Raw genomic sequence first — 23,956 nt, forward strand, 5'->3', positions numbered from 1 at the left:
AGGTTGTGGATTCAAGCCCTACTTCAGGGGTACGTAGATGATCTGACCAACTTTTCAGAGTCAATGGTGCTGTATTTCAGAGGAGACTAGAAGCCCTCCACCTTCCCTCTTCAATAGACGTAAAAGATTCCATGCTACTGTTTGAAAAGAGGTGAGTACTGGCAGATATTTATTACTCAACTTACATCACTGAAACAAGTTACATGGTTATCTTTCCTGGCCAAGATGATACCCCTGAAGTAGGGCTTGAATCCACAACCTTCTGACCCTGAGGCAAGGTTGACACCCAGAGCATGTCAGTGTACTTGTAGGGGATTGGTTCTATCATTTACTAATGTTTCAGGGAACATAAGCAAAAATAAACAGCCTTGTTGTTTCAATACAATTTTTTGAATCACTACTCACTATTTTAGTATAGCTGATAATGAAAGTCAAAATGGGTTAAGGTTTTTATTCCCCTTATTGACTTTCTTCAATTTGATGAGGAAAAAAGTCATCAAAACATGCAAAGATATATTCAATGACAAACTCCACAACTCTCACAACCTTATTTTACTTTTGAACACTTTATTAGAGCTTGTATATTTAATGACTGCATTAACATGGCAAAGGCTTCACATTTACCAGTATGACGGTGTGCCAAGTTGCAGGCCTTCCGAAAACAAAATCCATGAGGACTCAGATAGTAGATAAGGTTGCTGTGATATGGAAAGGTTCTAAACCGCTGATTGGAGAGGAAGCACAGCTTGTACACAGCCTGGATGTATGAGCTGTCACTGGAAAATTAAAAAGGGCTCCTTAAAACTCCATTCAGTTAATACTCATTCCAATAGATAATGCAATTAAAATCTGACATTTACAAGAGCAGCATATTAGAAATACACGTTTATCAGGAATTCATCAGGATGTGAATTATGATTCAGATCTGACCGTGCAGCATTTCAGGAATTTATGAGACCAGGTCAGGAACTCCCCTTCTCCTTTATGTGAGGAATATCTCCAGCAATGGTAGGGGCTAAGGGTTAGGTCAGATGCCTGCACCTGATATTAGAGGCACTTACATTTTGAAAAAAGCTCTCTGTAGTCACTGGGAAATGGTATCATCTTGGGGACGGAGCTTAACCACTCCCACTTCATCAATGACCTCCAAGTGATTGACAGTATGCTGGAAAATAGGGCATGGTCGTAATTCCTTTCCTACAACATTCAACCTAAACACCCCTCACACTAGTGAAAGTTCAGAAGTGGGAGGATGCATTTCACTTATGTGTGTAATTTCAATACTAACAATGACAGACTTGCAGAGTGGGTTGTGTGGGCTGATCCATCAAGGAGCTGCTGCATCTACCCCTAACATTTTTTTTTCACATCCACAGGAGAATAGCAAATTGATCAGTTTGTTATCTTGCAACTTTTTTTTTCCCAATGGTAAATTTAATTGATTCAACTGGGCAAACTTCAACAAGACTGTCAGCAATAGAGGTTATTTTGTGAGTCTTTAATATCCTGAATTGCTTGTTTGTTGAATGAGCAGCATTAGAGAATTATCACTTTGTCAGGGTGTCCACAGTCAATGGGTAAAATTATTAATGAGCTGCCTTATTAAATTTGGAATTACTGGTGAAAGGTGAAATCAATTTTTTTTAAAAAATGAGTGAATTTGTATATTAGCAGGAAACTCTCCTTGGACAATAAAAATAGCCAGTGGAATACTTTTAACTTTACTATCATGACATTCTTTTGGACATGTATCATGATCTTTTTCCAATGTTCTCTTAATCACAATCTGCTGTTTTTCTACAATCAAGTTAATTTTAAATCCAGCTACTTTCTATGTTAGTAATGCATTATAATCCTTTTAAAGCCTTTATTCAAAACCTCAGTAAGACAAAATTAAACAAATTAGACTGAACTAAATTGCATCCTTCTTTCATCAGTTCATTTATTTCCTATTTCAGATTTGCTTGGGTGTAAGGTTAAAATCCCAGCCTGAATCCAAACCGACTACAGCCAGTCCAAAACTGACCAAAGCCCAAGGACACATAGTCAAGGTTGTAGTGGCACAGACTGGGGAGGTAGGTGCTACAGTGAAGTCACGCATTGAAAAATAGGAACTGCTTCCTATGCTACCTCCACTCACCTGGATTTTGTGGACAATCAGCATCATCATGTCCCATACCACCAAGTCGGTGCATTTATTTATAACGAGCTGGCCCAGCCCAAGCCAATCCAAGCCCGTGGACTCATTATTTCTTTTTATACCCGGCCTGACTCCAACACGTGTAGTTGGGCTTCGTCAGGCTCTAGTTAGGAGGCCAGGCTGTGTCTCATACAACAATCCTAACAGATTGGTCAGACACAACCTGTGTGCCTAGATCTGCTGAAAGACCCATGTATACAGGGTAAATGTTTCACATATGATGTACACCACAGTCTTCGAAACATATTGAAAAGCTTTTCAAGGAACACACACATATCATGTCACATCTCTGGGGCATTTCCAACCTTATCATTCTTGAAAAAGTTAATCTGTGGATCTATCTCTTGTATATGTATCAAGCCCAGGTTGCTGCAACAGCTTCTATCTTGTCCAGATTCCTAGGTAAGTATTTGGTAAAATGCGAAGCAATTTAAATGGAAAATCCTCTATGTTGAATGTTTCCAGAAACTGGGCATAACCTTTGCTTTAACTGAAACTCTATTGCTTTAGCTAAGTAATTAAGGCATCGTGCTTTTAGAATTTAAGATTAAGTACATTTTAACAAAAGACAAACAATGATTAAGTAACCTAGTTATCAATTTCTAGTGTAAAGACTATTATCGGATTCAAGTAGAAAAACATTGATAGAAAGTTCAATACCAGAGCTGTCACTTTGTAAATAACTTTCCCATATGCAGAGTGTCCTGGACTTTCGGAAAAAAATGCAGTTTGCCAAAAGAATCAGGCAGAAAAATCTCCTGTGGAAATTTCACCACAAAAATCATCTTCTGCAATAACCGTGAGCTACCTGACAGATGCCCATGCCAAATATACATTGGGAAGGATCATGCTCAAGTGTCCTTCAAGATGTCTCCTCATTCCCACATTTTTACTAGATCTGCAAATTGCTGCCACTATGGTGAGCCAGTGGGGCTGCTTAGGTGCTTTGAGAGCCACAGGCAAGAAAATAAAATGGGAAAATTAAAAGGTTACAAGGCAGTGAAACTCCACAGCTGGGAGTTATTCTCATCACTTGCAAGCTGCAGCATATGAGCTTTACAAGGTGCTCTGATAAGCTCAAAGGGAGCCTGAACACAAACATAATGACCCAAGATATTGTAGCAGTTCTGCATGAAACTACTGGCATTTCCTTATGGAGCTGTCAGGGATTTTTGGTCTCCCACACCTATTTGATAGGATTTTTTATTCCTGCTTGTGTACTGTGTATGGTTTTGTTGTTCACATTACAGGAAAAATGTGATTGCCCTGGACGGAGTGCAAAGGATGTTGCCAGTACTGGAAAGTTGTAGTTATGAGGAACAATTGGCTACGGATAGGGTTTTTTCCTGATTGACCAGATGATCTATACATTCCTATGTTCTAGATTCTTTATGCCACATTCAAAAACTAAGAGGTAAACTACAGTTAACAACTTGATCCACTAGGACATATGTGGGAAATGGGAGGAAACTCGAGCACTGGGGGGCACTCATGCAGTCATAGGGAAAGAAATTCCACACAGATGGCACCCAAGGTCAGGATCAAACTTGGGTATTGGGAACAATGAGACAGCAGAGTTAATTTGCTTATTCTCAGTTAACTGCAGTCAAGGCAGTTTTGCCATTATAAAGGGGAAAAGAAAATGCTGGAAATACTTAGCAAATCAGGTAACCTCTGTGAAGAGAGAAACAGAGTTGATGTTTCAAGGTCAATGACCCTTTAACAGAACTGGAAACATGAGAAAACAAATCAGTTTTAACTTGCCGTGAGGGGAAAGAGAAGAAAAGAACCGTCTGTAAAGGGGTGGATACCAAGGTTGTCCAGATAACAATTTTGGTGCCAGCACTTAGAGACAGAAAAGAAACATGAGAATATGACAAAACTGGCAAATTAACTTGATAGTTACTGGAAATCTGAAACAAAAGGGAAGGCATTCAGTTTTTTTAATCTCAGCCTTTTCTTTCAGACTTCTGGCAACTGCTGCTTTCAACATCTAACAATTCCACATTCTTTTTATTTTTCCCTGTAATTGTTAATACTAAAAATTACCTGGACAACCTTTATGTTTATCCTATCAGAGACATTCCTTTGTTCTTTGTTTCCAACCCTCCCCCTCTGTAACTTAAAACACATGTGTTTTCTCACTTTTCCAGTTCAGTGAAACTGAATATCAAGAGGGTAACTAATCAGGTGCATGCCAGTTCCCATAGAACAATCCCACTGGTCTATTCCCTCTTTTATTTCCCTGCAGCCCTGAAATTTATTCTCACCCAACAATTCCCTTCTTATTTAGCCACTTGCCTACACTAAGGAGCTAATTCCAATAGTTGATTAATTTATTGCCACATCTTTGGGATGTGGAAGGAAGCTGAAGCACATGGTGGAAACCCACATCCATAGGAAGAAGATGCAAACTCTACTCAGGCGGATTGGGATTGAACACAGGTCACTGAAGCTGTGAGGCAGCAGTGCTTCCAGCTGCATCACTGTGCCACCTGTCAGAGCATTGTGGCACAGCATTAGTGGTTGGTTTTACATTGAAGTCCTCTAAAACTGAAGGGGCACCTAATAATGAGCCTGGTGACCTTGCAGGAACTGGTCAACACAAAGACACTACAGTGGTGCCAGTACATGATCACTATGATGGAAAACATGACGATGCTGGAGGAACTCAGCAGGCCAGGCAACATCCATGGAGAAAAGCAGGCGGTCAACGTTTCGGGTAAGGATTCTTCTTCAGGACTGAAAATAGGTAAAGGGGAAGAAAAGCAGAGCAGTGATAGGTGGACAAATAATCCAGTGATAGGTAGACAAATGATAGGTTGACACGTGATCACTATTTCTGAGCAAAGGAACTCTGAGTCATCCATGGGGTTAGTCACCATTGGCACTGTGGAAATGAGCAGCCTTTAGGGTTACATGCATCTGCAGTGAAATACTCTGTTTCCTTCTGACTGCCAATCTATACTTTTGAGGCATGATTTCTTAAACCGAACTTTTGTATGCTGCCTTTCATGGCCTTGGGTTGTTTCTAAGCACAATTCAGCCAATGACGTGCTTTTGAAATGTAGTCACTTCTGTAATGAGCAGCAAAGTTGAATGGAGCAAACTCCCTCAAACAGTTATGCTTTAGTAGCCAGACAGTTGGTTTTACAGTTTAGGTGAGGGATAGATATAGCCTGAACACTAGAGAACAATCTGCTTTTCTTTATAGTGGCACTGAATCTTTTAAATGCAGCTGAGACAGACAGCAGCTTCAGTTTAACTTATCATCCAAAAGATGACCCTAAAGGCAGTGCAGCACTCCCTCAGGACTGAAACACATTTAGATTTTTGAGCTGAGATCTCTGGAGTGGAACTGGAGCCTTCAACTTTTGAGGCAAGTGTGCTACCAATACGTCACCCAAAACCATGGTCTTTATAAGCTATCCTAGCACCTAAGTTTTCCCCTACATGAATATACTCACTTATTGGCATACACATTCAGCCATAACAACCATGGCCCATCTGAAAAACATTCTACCTCAGTTTCTCACTGGCATTCTCCTTATTTATCCCAAATCATTCGAGACATCATCTGATTGCTGATAAACTGGAAGAAGACCTATGAGTTACGACACTTTTTACTGCCAGTGTTTCCTTTTGATGCCTACAATTCTTTCAAACAACTAAACTGAGGTTCAAATTTGGCAGATTGATGTTATTGAAGGTGACTGAAGTTACATGGAGAAGGAAATGGAATGAAAACCAGCTGTAATAGGGGACACAAAATACAGTAAAAATGTTTCACTAAAAATGATCAAAAAGAAAAAAAAACTGCAGATGCTGAAAATCTAAGAGAAACAGAAACAGGTCTGGCTGCATCTGCAGAAAGAGAAACAGAAAATTCCTTTACTAATCCTTGCGTTGGCCTTTGAATAAAGGAACACACAGGGGAAGCAAGGGTCAAGGATCCTTCATTTTAGGTGTGCAGAAGGCCAGTTGGCTGAAAATATAGAATGTTTGTTAGGGTGCACTGTCACTGTGTTTAGGGGCCTTCTGTTAGGTCTTTGATGGTCTTCCAGAAATAAGACATCATGTGAAGCAAATAACACTTTGGTCTCACTACCTTCCACCGCCTCAGGAATGTGCCCCTTCAGGAATACTTTCCTATGGGCAGAAAGACAGGGTACACTTTTGGCTATGATTGGAGTCCAAAATTTGGGAATCTGTTGCTGAAAAGAACAGTTAAGACATTACAGAAATCTGAAATGGTTTAGGCACAGAAGGACAGATATGCTTCCTGGATGGGTTTTATGTGTAGCTACATCAGCTTTTCACTAGGTATTAATTTTTACAGGATGAAAATAACATGGGGAATCAGCTGACAATGAAATTAACCACTGAAAATTACACAGAGTCATGGCAGGAACAAGGACAGAGGTTTAGTCTTGATAAACTTGCCATTGGGAAAATATTCTATTCAGTTTTTATATGTACAGATTAATATTAGATTCAAATTACTTAGAGCTCTTCCTCCTTCTGACACATTATTCCAAGCACATTTTTCATGCATTTCTTAACAAAAAAAAATTAGTACCGCAAGTTATTTTGTAATATTTTCCAAATGCTGACCTTTCAATCTGGCAGTTACTATGGTAACTGAAGGCACATTTCAGAATACTATCCAATGTCATGAGGCTGACGTGCTGGTAGAGCTCCAATGAATTATTTCCTTCTGCGCAAAGTTGTTCCCATTTGTCCTATACACACACAGATATTTATTTTCAGCTTATTTTTAAAAAATTTATAAACGTACTATTTAAAATATTATTAATCAGCACTGAAAAGAAAAAAAAACACACATCTTTATCTCTCTTCTCAACCAGATTCATGATTAAATATGAGAGAAAGATAGAGCGAGAAATAAATAAAAGAGTAATCTGAAAAGGCATACTTAGATCTTTCAATGGATTTTAATAAGGGTTTGCCTTGTAGATATATGACCAAAGTCAGAGGAAAAGTAGCAGAGTGACTAGCAAACCATAAACAGAGCCGAGATTAAAGGAAGTTGCTTAGGCTGGCGCAGGTTCCACTAGATTCAGTGCTGGGATCTTTGCTGTACACCATTTCCAAAGAACCAGTTGTACATCACTCTCCTCCTCACTATCAGGTCAGAAGAATCTAAAGCAATTTCAAAGTTTAGAGATAACACCAAGTTAGGGAGCAAAGTTAATACAGAGGAGGTCTGTGACCTGTGACACACAATACAGCATTAATAAGTAGTGTGTAATAGCCACAAGAAGTTCAATGTTGAAACATGAGAGCTGGTCTATTTTAGCAAGAAGAATGGACCTCTCTCTCTCTTAGGACCAAAATTCTAGCTTTGCTTTTACTGAATTTCAGTCAATTATTGCCAAATCCCTCAAGAAGTACTGCATAGAGTTTTGGTCTCCATTTTTGAGGAAGGATATACTTGCAATGGAGGCAGTGCAGAGAAGGTTCACCAAGTTGATTCCTGGGAAGAGAGGATGAAGAGAGTTTGAGTAAGTTAGACCTATGCTCACTGGAGTTTTGAAGGAGGAGTGGTGAGTTTATTGAAACTGTAAAGATTCTGAGGGGGATTGACAGGATATATGCTAAAAGGATGTTTCTTCTAGCAGGGTTATCTAGAACTTGGGAGCGTAGTTTCAGAATAAGGAGTTTGGCATATAAAATGGTGAGGAGGAGATTAATATACATTTGAATTACAAGGGAGTTATGAATTATGGGGGGAGGGAGGGAAAATGGTGTTAAGGCAAAATTAGACTGCCATAATCTTATTGAATGGTGGAGCAGCCAAATAGCCCACTCCTGCCCTTATTTCTTATGAACTTAGGCTGACAAATTTTGTAATGTTGGGAATACAGTACATCTGTGTTTAAGCTATTACAGGTTCACACACTTCTGCGGTTTCAGTTGGAATTTTTGGAAACTAAATGTGATAGCCGGCTGAAATTGGTGCCAGGCTCATGAATCATGATGCACAATGGAGGCAGTCTGACAATTTCAGAGTCCACCCAGTGCAAATTCCTATATCTGGGAACTCTATGGGTTAGACTTGGAGTCCTCAGTAACTGGAACTTTGGAGGAAACTTATTGGCAGAGCTGCACGCGTCTCCAATACTGAACTTACTGTGCTGTACCTTAATTGCCTTTGGTACGTGGAGGAAAGTATGTGGGAAAAAAAAACAAACTGCTGGTGAAATTCACTGGATCAGGCAGCACTCGTGGAGACAAAGGGATAGTCAATGTTGATGCAGTCCTATTGCAGAGTCTCAACCCAAAATGTTGACTATCTCTATCCCTTCGGCCCCACATAGCAAGTTTGCAGATGACACCAAAACTGGGGTATAGTGGACAGTGAAGAGGTCATCTAAGATTGCAATGGGATCGAGATCAACTGGGAAAGTGGGCCAAAGAATGACAGATGGAATTTAACTTGGACAAGTGCAAGGTGTTGCACTTTTGTAAGTTAAACCAGGGCAGAACTTGCACAGTAAGCCCTGGAGAGTACTGTAGAATAGAGACCTAGGGGTACAAGTACATAAGTTCCCTGAAAGTAGAGACACAGGTAGACAGGGTGGTGAAGGTGGCATTTGGCATGCTTGCCTTTGTTGGTCAGGGCATTGAATACAGGTGTTGGGACATTATGTTACAATGCACAAGTCTTTGGCGAGACCACACTTGAGAGCATTGTGTGCAATTCTGTTTGCCCAGCTACTGAAAGGATGTCATTAAGCTGGAAAGGGTGCAGAAAAGATTCACAAGAATGTTACTAGGACTGGAGTGCTTGAGCTATCTGCCTGCATCTACTGGTCACCACCTTGTGCCCACTCCGCCTCCCCTCTTTTGTCCACCTATCACTGCTCTGCTTTTCCCTCCTATATATTGGGCTTCCCCTTTTCCTATCTTCAGTCCTGAAGAAAGGTCCTGACACGAAACATTGACCGCCTGCTTTTCTCCACAGATGCTGCCTGGCCTGCTGAGTTCCTCCAGCATCATCATGTTTTTCGTCTAGATTCCAGCATCTCTGCAGACCTTTGTCTCTCTAATTTAACAAGGTATTTTTACTGAATATGCAATAATTTAGAAACAGTAAAATTGGGTATTTTCTGCCTATTATAATTATTACTTAGAATCAAATCTTTGGTTATTATGTCTTTCTAAAAATGAATGTCCTAGTTCAGCATTGCCATGAGTACAGAATGGATAATGGCTTGCAATTAAGCCAGAGTTTATTTTGTTTTATACTGATGTGAATAAAAAGATGGTCACAAATTCAGAATGAGTACATGGAATTACTTAGATAATTTTAAATGTTTTGTTTCTGCTCAATTTTTATCAGTTAAAAATTCTGCTTATTCTGATATTATTTTCTTTTGTACACCAAGGTGATCACCCGCAGTTATTTTTTTAAGTTGCGGAGCCATGTTAATTCAATGATTTTAGGATAATGGACCATCAAAGGAGTAGAGTGAGAGTGGTGGTGAACTTTCCAAATATGTTTTGTGACCACTTTGAGAAAATGGTGGTGCTTTAATTGAGGGCATCTGCCCTAACCAGATCTGACCATGCTTAAGATAAATCTTTCTTGAATTGGGTATGAGTTCAAGTAGCAGCAAAAACACAAAATTGCCAACAACGTATGCAAGCCATAAATGTTGGCAATAAATGTACATGAAAACAGATAGAGATTTAGTAAATATTAAGAGGTATATTTGCTTGCATGCTCGAAGGCAATTGGAGCAGATAACAGAAGAAATCAAGGCCAGAAATTAAATCCCAATGACCCAGCTGCAGTGTTTACAATGACTACATGAGTGGTTAAAGCGAGCGAACCTTCAAACAATCTTACTGACACAACTCTTCCAATGCTCAATGCATCAGACGCCATCATCACATGTAACAATCTCCATCATGACTCATGCTCTACAGTTATAACCTTAATTGCACCCTCACACACATAGCATTGCTAGAAGCTGCACACCTACATCTCACAGCCTGTACACACACCACCAGATATTTAGTCAATGCAACCACATCACCTAAACCTACCACACAATGCTCACTCCGGTCTCTTACAGAATAAGGAGGTGCACAACATGAGGCAGCCGTGCAGTGCTAGATGATTCCCCATACCACAACCTGACCCATTTCCCTTTCTTATCAGAGATAACCAAGGGCCGTAACCTTCCAGCCAGTGAACAGTAAGAAGTCAATGAAGACACACTGTCACATGACTTCATTCAAAGCTACTGAGGTGGGCTTTGCATGTGGTGAGCCACTGGGCATGAGTGACCAGTGGCCAGAGAACAAAGCACAGAGACTTTGTACCCAGCTCAGAGGGAGAGAATATTCTGCTGCAGAGGACTCAGATGGGAGCTTTATTGGTGGCAGCGCACAGAAGAAAACTGTTGGCTGTGGGCAATAAAATGCTTGCGGAGAGCTGCCAAAAGCCTCTGAATGGTGTTAAGGAATTGAGAAACCAAGCACCAATTTGGCACAGGACTCTCTACTGCGGTTTGAACTCATTTCTCTAGTGCATAACTAGTGGTTAATTCTAAACACACAATTGTGAAGTTGCCCATGATGTGGCATCTGAAGGCTTGTTTTGTAACCTTCACTGCAGTACAAGCAGCAGCTACCTCGTGTCTGTGTGCTCAGTGGAAGCTCAGACTACCAGCATGCAAGGGTCAGCTTGTAGCTAGGAAACCTCACACTTGTTTCTCATGGCTGTTGATCACCAGGACTGGTCTCAAAGTAGCCCAGCAATCTGTCCTTCCACAGATCGCGAGGACTGCTGAGAGACAGGAGTACAGGCAACCCGTGTTACAGAAGGTGGGGGAATTGTGCTCCTTGGAAATAGTCTGTATCGCAATTCTCTGTAACATGAAGCTGCATCATCTGCACATGCGTCAAGAAATGCAAATTGAATAAAATATGCGTTATATTCATTTACTTTTTCCCCACATAAATTATGTAAGAGCAAATTTTTATTCTGTATCCTAGATTCTTTGGTAGCAATTTGAGAATTCTGTAAGAGCGAATTTCCATTACCTGAACTGGTGTAATGCAGAGGTCACCTGTACTTCATTTTTATCCCCACATTTACCAATCCAACAGTTCCCATGCTGTTGCCTAACAACCAACCAGCTGGGATGACTGCCATCCCTGCTGAGGTGCTGCTGTCTGCAGCTAGGCCTTCTAAGCCTCCAGCCAACACCACCTGCACTCTTCTCTATTGAAAGTTAGTAGCCTTTGAACAGCCCCGTTTCCACTGGTATAACATAATGCTGGAGCAATGCAACATGCAAAGGCAGAGAGATGACAAGCATTAAGGGTGATGAGTAGAAATTTTTGCATGTGGTGCTATGTAAATTCATTTATAAATTTGGCAATTTTTGCAGTAGCATTTATTTTTTGCTTTGTAGCCATATATCACTGTGATGGCCAGTGATCAAAGAAAAGAAAGGTAATTGGAGCAGATGATAGCACATGGTCACATAACATTCGACAGGTTTCAGGAAAGAATGGCAATAACCGTACATATATTTCCCACTGTAAAACTGAAGTAGGGTCAGTTATAATTTATTGTGGGACAAGGCATGGCCACATAGTTAGTAAACTTTTGTACCAGGTGGTGGGAAAGCTGTAGTGGGATGGAAGTTGGTGTTCAACGACTGAATGTGCCTGTTTCTTTTTGCAGCAGCACAATATCTTTTTCAAGACTGATTACCATTTCAGTACAAGGGAAAAATGTAAAACATGCACAATATGCACAAAGTATATATTTAAAGTGATCTCTACCAAGGGCTGGTAATTTCCTGTGATAAGAGAGATCACTTTGTTTAAAAAGACAGAAATTAAACCAGGAAAGAACAAAGTTAATTACAAAAGAACATACCAGCATGGATTTGGCTGAATCAGCAACCAGCTTCACATATGGCTTCAAAACATCATAGTGAAATCCTGGTGTTAGGAGTCTTCGATGGCGGAACCATTTCTGCCCAGAACTCACCAGTAAGCCATCACCTAGGAATCAAACATTTTTACTCCTGAACATCATTAGCATTTGAACTGTAGATCTCCCAATTCTCCAGTGAAATCGCCTTGAGTTTTGCTATGACTCTGTGAGCAAATGTACTACGAACCACATAGATCAAGTTCAATTCACTATTCTGCAGAAATTACTGGCATCAGTTAGATTGATGTTCAGGACATTGTAATTTACTTCAGTGGCCTTCAACAAAACATGAAAAATGACTGCTCCCAACTCCAATGTTATCAAGACAGGATTTAGATTAGATTGGATGCACCTTGTGACTCCAAACAATTACAGATTTTGCTGAGACAGTTCAAGATAGGCGAGTTACATAGGGACAAACTACAAAACAAAAACATGGGACAAAACCATAATTTTGCTTTAAAGTATCTGTACCCCTTCTAGAGCAACCTGTCACTAAGAACCTATGTACACTGATATAAAATATGTTCAAAAGTCACCCCACCCCCCCAAAAAAATCTGGTGGTTAAGGAACAGGTCTAATCCAGTCATTCTGCGCAGACACAGTTAACAGCAGTTGAGCAATTTTTGGTCACCAGAATGGTCTCAGCACCCTCGTGGGGATATAGCTTGGGATGGTTCCTCCTGACCTCTATGCAGTTATGTTTAAAAAAAACATTTAATAAACATTGGGCAAGAATGAGAATTGGTTCTGCTGGGATACCCTCCATGTTCAAAACTTGCTAATGGTCACTGTCGCGATTCAACCAGGAACTGCCTTTTGGGTGACATGCCAGAAAGTTTCTGGTGCTGATGGATCTGTAACCAAACAAAAGTCAAAATCTCTAAGCAAGTCAGGAGAATGCTTGGCTGAATTAAAAAAAAATGTTGTTAAGAAAGAGACTCTCCTCAAGGCTTCTGCCTGGGAGTAATACCTTATACAAATAACAATGTGACTAGGTTAGACTAGGCTAGACTAGGCCATCACTACTTCAGTAATCAGTATTATTAATAGAGAGAGGGTGCAGAGAAGATTTACCAGGATGTTGCCTGGATTGGAGAGCATGTCTTGAGGATAGGTTGAGTGAGCTGGGGCTTTTCTCTTTGGAGAGAAGGAGGATGAGAGGTGACTTGATAGAGGTGTACAAGATGATAAGAGGCATAGATCGAGTGGACAGTCAGCGACTTCTTCCCAGGGCGAAAATGGCTAACATGAGGGGGCATAATTTTAAAGGTGAGTGGAGGAAGGTATACGGGGGAATATCAGAGGTAAGTTGTTGTTTTTTTTTTACACACAGAGTGGTGGCTGCATGGAACGCACTTCCAGCAGAGGTTGTGAGGGCAGATACATTAGGGACATCTAAGAGATTCTTAGATAGCCACATGATAGAAAAATGGAGGGCTATGTGGGAGGGAAGGGTTAAATAGATCTTAGAGCAGGATAAAGTGTCGGTACAACATCATGGGCCGAAGGGCCTGTACTGTGCTCTAATGTTCTATTCAATTGTTCAGGTATCCCCAATTTGAATTAAGGTAGAAAGATGGAGGAAAGGAAAATTTCCAGATCCACTATCTGAATGCCCTTCCTGTCAACATTATTCATTCTATATCTTGAACATGCCAATGTAAAGCATATCATCCTACAAGTGTCCCTGACTCTGGTGTTGGAAGACTCTATATTACAGATTTTATAACTGTCAAAAAAAATAAAGGAAGTATAAATACTGAATTATAAATTCATACCCTGGTCCAATTATCCCATTCTCTGACTCCATTCTGAAAACTATTCCTGACCATGACTCCACCCCGAGTTCTACTTTGTGTTGATTGCCCAACAATTTAGAGGTATTCAATTCCAATTTGTATTTACAATTTTAGGTCAACCCGAGAAAGAAGCACTTCTTGTTTTAAGTTGAGGTGAGGGAATTTTGGAATTAATGTAGAGGACTTGGGAAGGGAGGTAAAGATAAACGCAAGGGAGATGGGAAAGAAAGCAGAGGAAGAGATGGGAGGAACAAGCCAATGAAAGTAGAGGTCAGAAGGAAAAGGAAGTAAAAGAGGTAAAAAGGAATAAGAAATTAGAATTCAGATCAGCGTGAGTAGTAGTGGAATGACATGTAGAATGACCAACCATTAGTATAAGAGAGATACATCGAGATGTTGGGGGAAAGGGTTACTGTGAAGGAAAGGGATGATTATGGTAAAGGGATGTGGAGCAAGGGTGGTGTGTGAGGGACAGCTGAGGGCTATGGTGCTTGAAAGAGAAGGGACTAGCAGCCACCGAGTAAGTGTTAATATCGTTAATAGTGGACGTCTCGTTCAATGGGGCACAATATTGTGATGTTGCTAAAAATAAGGATGACATTACTTACCAATCCAGGGAGTTATAAACTGGTACACCATGTCATCTTTTGGTGCTGTAACACATTTAAGCATAAGACCATTTTACTTAAAGACAAGCAAACAATGAGCTTCAACTTGAGTCTCTACTGTTGAAACACAATACATTCTATGCAAATAGAAATGCATTCACATGTGGGAAGAGTCAAGCAGAATCCATTTATACCATTATATCACACTTGTCTTTTATGATGAAAAACTGTAAAATTAAAATTTGGATGACAGCAGTAGCAAAATTGCAACTTGGACAGAATCTTTAAAAAACAACCGTTGCAGTACATCACTGTGTATTTGACCAAGTTACTTGAATTAATGTTTTTAGAGTCAGTGAAATTGAGAAAATCATGCTTGAAAGCAATTTCAAGAGACTGGCTGTTACACACACATAGCTTTATTCATTTGTTTTCTAATTGCCAACACATTTTGATTGAACTGGTTAAATTTTTGCAATGGAACAGTTTCTGTTGCAGTGTAACAGTGCTCTTAGAACCAATATATACTTAAAACTATGCATTTTAATAAGGAACTGTAATCTAAACTTCTTAATAAACTTTTTTCATAGTATTGATGGGGTTGAAATGCATCCCTGAGAATGCATAGTAACAGGACATCTCAACAAGTCTGCAGAACAAGCAATGCTCAGAATCAATGTAATGGAAAGTCAATGGGATGTATAATGGAATAGCTAACAAAAAGGAAAGACTTGTACTCAATAGTGCCTTTCATTTCCTTTTCAGACATCCCAAGGTGTTTTTGTTCCCCACAATGATTCTTGGAACACTGAACCACAACAACATCCCACAAACAAAATTTGACGTTAACTGGATTTTGGCCTGGACTTTTGAGACATGCCAGCAGTTTTGTGTGGAACTGCTGTCATTTCACCATAACTAGCATGAAATTTAGACTCTTATGCAGGAGTGTGGGAACACAGAAGTTCTGAGCTCTCTCTTAACTGATTACCATTTACATCCTGACTGAATTGCAATGTTGGATACTTCATGCAGTTCAGTGATGCCTCTTCTGCAATTTGCCAGCAGTTACACTGTGAAATCTGCTTGTGGAACCTATCCAAGATTTGCAACTCCAGTCATTTCAATTGAGTGGAATGATGCAAATGAGGGAGGCATTTCAGGCAATTTAATGTCTTTTTAATAAATACAGTACATCATTTATTTATTTTTGTGTTTTCTAGAATATTAAAGTATAATTTTAATTAGTTAACATTATGATTAATTTTTGATAGTGTTTTGAATGTTTGAGGAGACATTACAATGAGATTCACTTTCATTGGGAGTATCCAGCACTATCTTACAATACGCAATAAATGTTCAGCACTTTCCTGTTCAAATAAATTTACGTGTAAGCCCACTAAATCCTGAACACAGATGCACAAAGCTCCCTTATGGAAAATAACATATGAAGTAAAAAAATACAAAAACATAAACCTGTAAATCAAAACTGGTCTCCCTGAGTCTGCTTCAGACAAGTGCCCATCAGAAGGAGTGGAAAATGTTTTATTTACTGATTTTTTCTGATAACTATCAAAATTTTCCATTAGCTGTAAATATGTATTTTCCAACTTTGCTTAGTATTTCTTAGATACGATACAATTCCACTGTGTTGTTATAGGGGCAAGTTACTCGGTGTAGTTCAAAAAAGATTACATTTATAACATGACCACAAATTTCAAATTTGGTAGTCCTTTCCTTCAAGTAAGTATTATAAGTGAAACTTGAACTTTACAAATGCGACAATTTTTTTTGGTAGCATCATGCCAGTTGAGATGTACTGAGAAAATGACATTCTTAAATTTGTTACTATTAGCATCCTCAACTGAAGCAAGCTCCAAACATAAATGGAAATGCCCACTTTAAGAAAGTAAGCCAGCTCCATCGATGAAAGGAGGAACAAAATATTAAACAGTTGCATCTTTGCTAACTTTAAAACCCTCTGACATAAATCACTTTAATATTAATTGGGAAGTTTCAATGCCTACATCATGAACCATTCAAGAATTTGAAATAGTAATGAACTAGCTGTTTGTCAACTGGCTATGTGAGAACAAAGGAGACTCTTATATTTCCAAGAGAAGCCTTCATTGTAATGGATGGGAGGATCTCTCCTGTTTCAGACTCTAAATTATGTGATTTTCTGGGAACTTCCATCAATGTCACTTTTGTAACAATGTCAGGATGGCTTCAGTTACTGATTTTAGCATGTAATTTTTCTATGTTAGGTGAAAGTTGGGCATACAGAATCCTTCCTAGAGTGATGGCTGTCCCAGCAGAGAGATGCTTAGAGAGATTCTTATACATATTCAGACCTTTGCTTTCTTCTAAAAAGGTAAAAAAAATTGTATCAGAAAGCCCAAAAGACAAATGCAACTCTGGAACACCTGAAATGATCACCAGGTCTACACTGCTTCACAACTCTGAAAAACGGGGCAGGAGATCCTCTTCTTTTGCATTGCACCAAATATCAAAGATATAAAAATAAGCAGCTTCATGACGATTTCACTCGCCAAGTTAAGTCTCCATTGTGATTTCCTCTCACCGAAGGATTTTCATTATGGATACATAGTCCAAGATTACTGGAGCACAAGAAAGACAGAAGTTTTCAGCAGGTGGTGGAAAGTTGTGAAGTAACGTAATCTGATTTTCTTTTACATTTGATCTTTAATTCTTAGTAAACACTACATTTTTCATGTTATTCTGATCTAAGAGGCTGTCAGAATAACGTTTTCTGTGTCTTTGCGAGATCAGACAGTGATATTACAAATTACTTCGACTATACACCCTAAATGTAAAATAATTAATTGTTTACAATGGAATTGCCATCAAATGGCAAAGCACTTGGAGTGATTGATTCACCAGCAGAAGTCTGTGAAGCTAAAGGCTTGCATGTGGCTCTGAAATTGGCTGAATTCTTCCAATCAAAGTGAACCCAAGGAACTGTATCCTGGAAGTACGAACATGTATCCATCATCCTCTTATACAAAGGGAACTACACAAAATCTGGCCACATTGACATTTCCTGGCTATTATAAGTTGACCATATTCTTGCCAAGTCCTGCTGAATCACCCTTGTGCAACACAGTACCTAAGGGTACATGTGGCTTCAGGAAATGAAAATGAGTCACAGAGATGATATTTGCAGCTTATCAACTGGAAGAGAAATGGGAGAAACAAAACTCTGATGACTTTCATTAACCTGACAAAAGCATTTGATCCAATCACTTTGGAAGGTCCTGACTAAATTATGCTATCTGGAGAAATTCATGCAAAGGTTCAACAACATCACAATGGCACGATCACTTGTGTTGTGGATGGTGCTGAGTCCTTTGAACCATTCCTAGTCACCAGTGGAGTCAATTATGCATTAGGCAAGTCTAACGGAGACTCCCTCACCACAACGGATGTCCAAACCATCGAGGCACTGATAAGTTTGCCTACCTAAGCAGTACACTGTCATGTGCCATCCACATCAATAATAAAATCAATGCTAGTACAGCTAAAATAAATGTAGTGTTCAGCAGACCATTTGCAAATATGGGGAGAACACAGAGGCATCAGTCAACAACAAAACTGAAGTTCACCAAAGCTATTATGCTGCCAGCCCTGAAACATGCATATAAAACCTGAGCATACTGACACCATGCTTTAAACTAAATCACTTTCAAATGGGTTGTCTGAGAATAAAGTAGCAGATAGAGGTTTTCACACACATGCAGTAGGCACTGAAACATTCCTTAGAGCTATTCTTGAGATGCTTCAATATGGACCCAGAGACATGAGGATTTCACTCATGATCATTCCACCTAATGAAGTCTCATCCACATTGAAGTAGAGCTGCTGAGGCAAAGCTGAAGGGGAAGCTGTGTGGATCCAACATCAAATTCACATGCACTGATAACCATACAATATATTCGGTATCCTCTACTAGTATACGACGCAGTTCAGAGTACAAATTGGCTTGATCAGCTACTTACTAAAACCTAACTGATCATGAATGCCATGGGCATTTTCAAATGTGTAGGGAAAACAAAATGTTCCATGTTCAGTGAGGGGATGCAGTCGTCAGTGACTCTTGAATTGAGTGCAAATAAAAAAATGCTTGCAACCATGTCCTTCTCAGAGGGACAGTATCTACACCCTCATTCCTCCAGAGAAGTCACAACACTCAAGTAAAACCATTTAAACACATTTCACCCATTAAGAGTTGACAATCTGTAAATCAGGAGCAACAACAAGATGAAGATGTTTCAATGGCAACAAAACTAAGAATATTAATAGAATAGAATTAGTTTTCCAAGTAGCATTGTATGGTTGTGAAAACTGTACTTTTATGAAAGAGTATGGGGAAGATGATGGGCCCATGTGAAATGTGGTTTTGGAGAAGGAAGCTTAAAGTCCTGGAGGCATTTTCCAAACATTATTAGTAATAAGTGATCTCGGAGAGAACAAGTCCATTACCCAACCAGAAGTCAACTCTATGATTGATTGAAAACCGTTTAACTTGGCAGACCACAAAAAAAAAGACAATTTTCGATTGCACTTTGGATTGTAGCACTGCCCTTGAAAGGAACAAACATATTTACTTTGACAGGAGGCAAGGCTTTTGACCTTACCAGATAAGTGCTGAATAGTTTATGCTAACTCCAAGACAGAAATATACTCTGACTGTTGTTGGCTTTGAAAAACCTTCCCTAGCAAAATTTAAGAGCATCAAGAGCTGATATACTGTGGAAAAATTTTTAGTTGGAGGATACAGTTGGTGGGGGGGGGGCATCAATCATCAGTAAAAACCTTTTACACATATGGATTGTGGTTTAGTAGCAGTTTTTGTTCAATAATCCTCCCTTGAAGCCCCTTGGAAATGCTTTCCACATTAAAGATGTTTTAAATACAATTTATATTTCTTTGTGATACTACCTGATTGGAAGTAAATGTTGAAATTAGGAAATTAGACAGAAAAGTAGTTGAATTACAGCTCATCCCACCCAGTCTCTTGCAACTACGTGATCCCTTGTTCTCAATTTCTCTGCCTCATCTGTTCCCATGTTGAGGTTTTCCACTCCAGGACAACCGAGATGTCCAACTTCTTTTCTAACCGTGGCTTCCCCCCCCTCCCCCCCCGAATGTGGTCAAGAGAGTTCGTACCCATATCTCTGCCATTTCCCGCACCTCTGCTCTCACCCCCACCCCTGCCGGACCCAATAGGGATAGGGTCCCCCTTGTCCCCACATTTCATCTCACCAGCCTACGTATCCAACACATCATTCTCCGCCACTTCCGCCATCTCCAATAGGACCCCACTATCAAGCATATTTTCCCCTCCCCACCCATTGCTGCCTTTTGCAGGGACTGCTCTCTCTGCAACTCCCTAGTTCACTCCGCCCCCCCCACCCATTCCGCTCCCACGAACTTTCCACTGCCCCCGCCATAGTTACAACATCTGCCCCTACACCACCTCCATCAAGGGACCCAAACAGTCCTTTCAGGTGAAACAGAGATTCAGCTGCACCTCTCTTAATATCATCTACTGCATTCAGTGCTCCAAGTGTGGAGTCCTCTACATTGGTGAGACCAAACGCAGACTAGGTGACAATTTTGCAGAACACCTGCGCTCTGTCCGTAACCACGACCTGCATCTTCCCGTTGCCAGTCGCTTCAACTCCCCCGCCCGCACTATCACTGATATGTCAGTCCTCGGCCTCCTCCACTGCCAGGAGAATTCCAAGCACAAACTGGAGGAACAGCACCTCGCTTTCCGTCTTGGAACCTTGCAGCCTAACAGCATGAACATTGAATTCTCCCACTTTAAATAATCCCCACAAACACCCACACCCACCCCAACCACACCTCTTCTTTCCCTTTCCTAGCCTACCTCTCTTTTTTCTACCCCCTCTTTTCTTTTCTCTCTTTTCCTGTGACCCATCCATCAATGGATCTGTCCTCCTTTCCTTGCCAGCATCTGCCTATCACTATCTCTTACCTGCATCTACCTCTCACCACCTTGTGCCCACCCCACCTCCCCTCTTTTGTCCACCTATCACTTCTCTGCTTTTCCTCCCTATATATTGGGCTTCCCCTTTTCCCCATCTTCAGTCCTGAAGGAGGGTCCTGACCCGAAACATTGACCGCCTGCTTTTGTCCATGGATGCTGCCTGGCCTGCTGAGTTCCTCCAGCATCATAGTGTTTTTCAAGTAATTGAAGCAGTACACTTTTATAATTCCCAGAGAGATATAGTTCTGTACAAACTATGGTCAGTAGCTAGAATTTCAGAGAGATGGTGGATTCAAAGGGTTAAATTGTGAGGATGCAGCATAATCTATGCCACTGTAGAAAATCCTACACCACTGCCCAGGCCTTCTCTGGTTTCTCAACTATTTGCTCCCCCATGGCATCATTCAAAAACTCTACATCAGTTTCTGCACCCAGCAATACCCTGATTTGTGAGGTGCTTTGAGATGTTTTACTACATTATATAGATGATGTGGAGATGCAGGTTATTGCAGTTCTTGCTTTTACCAACCCTGAAACCCTTCAATACTGTTCCTGTCACAAACCAGCAACAAAAGAAACACACTGAGCATGATTCAGTGTTAAAAACTATTTTATTAATCACTACTTATGATAATACGTAAAATAAAAGTAAAAATGTTAGTATGTTAGAATTCAAAAATGTTAAACCTTGAACGTTAACCCCAAAACTAAACTCGTCGTGTGTGTGTGTGACAAAGTCCAAAACTCCCAGTTCCGGAATGGTTCTTAAAGTTCAGTTCCGCAAGCCATAAGGTGAAACATGAGCAAGGGCTTCTTCAACAACCACCGTTGTCTGAAGATAAGATGTAGATGTAGAAAAACATAGAGAGAGTACATACGAAATCCAAATGTTCCACGATGGAACCCAAACGACACTTCAGTGTTTACTCGGTAGTGACTTCCTCACCCCGAAAAGCATCCGAACCGTGGTCGTCCACACACAAATACATGTTTCCTTCTACAGGTCAGCAACAAAGTGAACTCCACCGGATTACTTCCAACTTCCATACATGGATTTCAGTGGCAAACACAGTTATTGTTTCTCATCCATCGATAGAGAAAACAAGCAGGCTGGTGTCTCGCTCCCTTCTCTCTCTCTCTCCTTCTTCTTCTTCTACAACGTCATTACGTCCTTTATTTTCTATTGATGTAAGCACGCCCCACACACACATACACACACACTCTCTATCTTAAAGGGACTCTCACTGAGTCCGTAACACCTCCCACCTAAAAAAAAATTTTCCCAAGAAAATTTTAACCGCGCATACAGTTAGTGTTTTGCCATTTGCCATTTGCCAAATGTTTTGCCATTTGGGATGAAAAATGCTCCGGCAACATTTCAAAGAATGATTAATTCAGTGATTCATGGGTTAAAACATACAGATGCCTACATTGACGACTTAGTGACTGGGAATGATACATGGGAGGATCACATCTCTGCGTTAGAAATGTTGTTTGAAAGACTTTCCAAGGCTAACCTTACAGTTAACTTGGCTAAAAGTGAATTTGGCCATGCCACTGTGACGTATCTTGGTTATGTTGTAGGTCAAGGCAAGCAAGCTCCTGTTCAGGCAAAAGTTCAAGCAATATCTGAGTTCCCTATTCCCACAGGTACGAGGACTGTTAGAAGATTTTTGGGAATGGTTGGATATTATCGAAAATTTTGTAAAAATTTTGCTGATATTGCTCTTCCCCTAACTAATCTTCTGAAGAAGGGAGTAAAGTTTGTTTGGACAGATTCTTGTCAAGAAGCATTTAAGAAGCTGAAAGCCATTTTATGCTACCATCCCGTGCTCAGAACACCTGACTTTGAGCATCAAAAGAATTATTCCACCATAGAGAAAGAATTACTGTCGCTTGTTTTAGCCTTGCAACATTTCAGTGTATATGTTTGCACCACTCAGAAACCATTGACTGTGTATACAGATCATAACCCATTGGTGTTTCTGTTCTTGCTTTTACCAACCCTGAAACCCTTCAATACTGTTCCCAAGAACTTTTAACCATCTTTTCTTGTTCCTAATAGTCCTATGATCTTATGCAGAAAGCCAGTGCCACAAGTAGTTTACAGTTTTCTTTGAAGAATTAAAAAGGATATGACAGTAAATTTTACATAATTTTTAATAAATGCCACAAAGTTCCCAGTTGAATATGTGTGCAGTCATCCATTAATAATATAAACTTCGGAGCTACACTGAAGAACAAAACAATTAATAGCCAGTTCTCTTCTGAAAAACATGCATGAAATCAAAGGGAAAAAAAAAACAACTAATATTTTACTGAGGTGTTGTTAGCGTGATAAATTGCTGGGCAAATCTACCTCACCACTACGTAAAAACACAAAGAATCTCACGTGTTCAAGAATACAATAGTGTAATTAAAAGGGTATAGTAGCATAATGGTTAAGTACCTGGACAAGCATGCAGCGTTCTGGGTTACTAATCTGGTGTTTGAATCTTAACACAGCAGATGGTAATTTTGCATTAATGAATTTAAATACATTTGGAACAAAATGCTATTATCAGTAATGGAGGCCATTAAATTAGCAAACTACTATAAAAGCCCAGTCGGTTCATGTGAATGTACTTCAGGGAACTAAATCTGCCATCCTTACCTGGTCTGTCTACTAGTATTGTTGACCCTTAACGGCACCCTGAAATAGCCTAGCTACTCAGTTCAAGGTCAACCAAGGATGGATAATGAATGCTGGCCTTACCACTGACGCCTACATCTTGTGAATGAATAAATAAAAAACTTAAGGATATCGGATCTGTCTATTTTCAATCCTTTCAAATTGTTGATAATGAGCAGGTGAAATGATATTGTCCCTTTTATACTAGTTCCAAAATTAAAATTAGTTCCTCATGTACAATCTTGTGAACAAATACCGTGTTGTAGTTCTCCTAGTAACAGACATTAGGAATATGTTACATTCCAACAAAAAATTAAAAATCTTACCTGTAGATTGAAATACAGTTTTAACATAATCAGGGTGGTTGATACTTAAATATACTGTGAACGGACCAAACCAAATTGGGTAGGCATATGGATATTGGTTTGTCCATATCACGGTCTTGTCTAAATCTGTCCCATCCTGAGGAAACTGCAATGAGATATTAATGAAACAAAAGAATGACAAACTTGAAAGAATTTCCAGCTGGAATCCTTAACTTAAAAAAATATTTTCCTTATTTCAAAATTTTAATGATGTTATTAAGAGTCTTTAACACATTGATTAGTAGCCTTAAATCATAGTGGCTGGTGAATTTTGTACTGTTAAGCTT

The 23,956-nt window shown here is 39.8% G+C and overlaps 1 protein-coding gene across 2 annotated transcripts in view; it reads right to left on the minus strand.

Annotated features, from left to right (window-relative positions):
• LOC127568144 (cytochrome P450 4B1) overlaps positions 1–23,956 on the minus strand; it is an 82,236-nt gene that overhangs the window by 28,795 nt on the left and 29,485 nt on the right. Inside the window, exons 2-6 of one of the 2 annotated variants that reach the window (XM_052011522.1) lie at positions 23,631–23,775; positions 14,597–14,641; positions 12,126–12,253; positions 6,815–6,942; positions 625–776 (exon numbers count right to left, since the gene is read on the minus strand). In XM_052011522.1, the coding sequence (XP_051867482.1) occupies positions 625–776; positions 6,815–6,942; positions 12,126–12,253; positions 14,597–14,641; positions 23,631–23,775 (598 nt within the window). The remainder of the gene's footprint in view (positions 1–624; positions 777–6,814; positions 6,943–12,125; positions 12,254–14,596; positions 14,642–23,630; positions 23,776–23,956) is intronic. The other variant, XM_052011523.1, reaches the window with a different exon arrangement.

The sequence above is a fragment of the Pristis pectinata genome, chromosome 3 (assembly GCF_009764475.1).
Source record: "Pristis pectinata isolate sPriPec2 chromosome 3, sPriPec2.1.pri, whole genome shotgun sequence".
Taxonomy (NCBI): Eukaryota; Metazoa; Chordata; class Chondrichthyes; order Rhinopristiformes; family Pristidae; genus Pristis; species Pristis pectinata.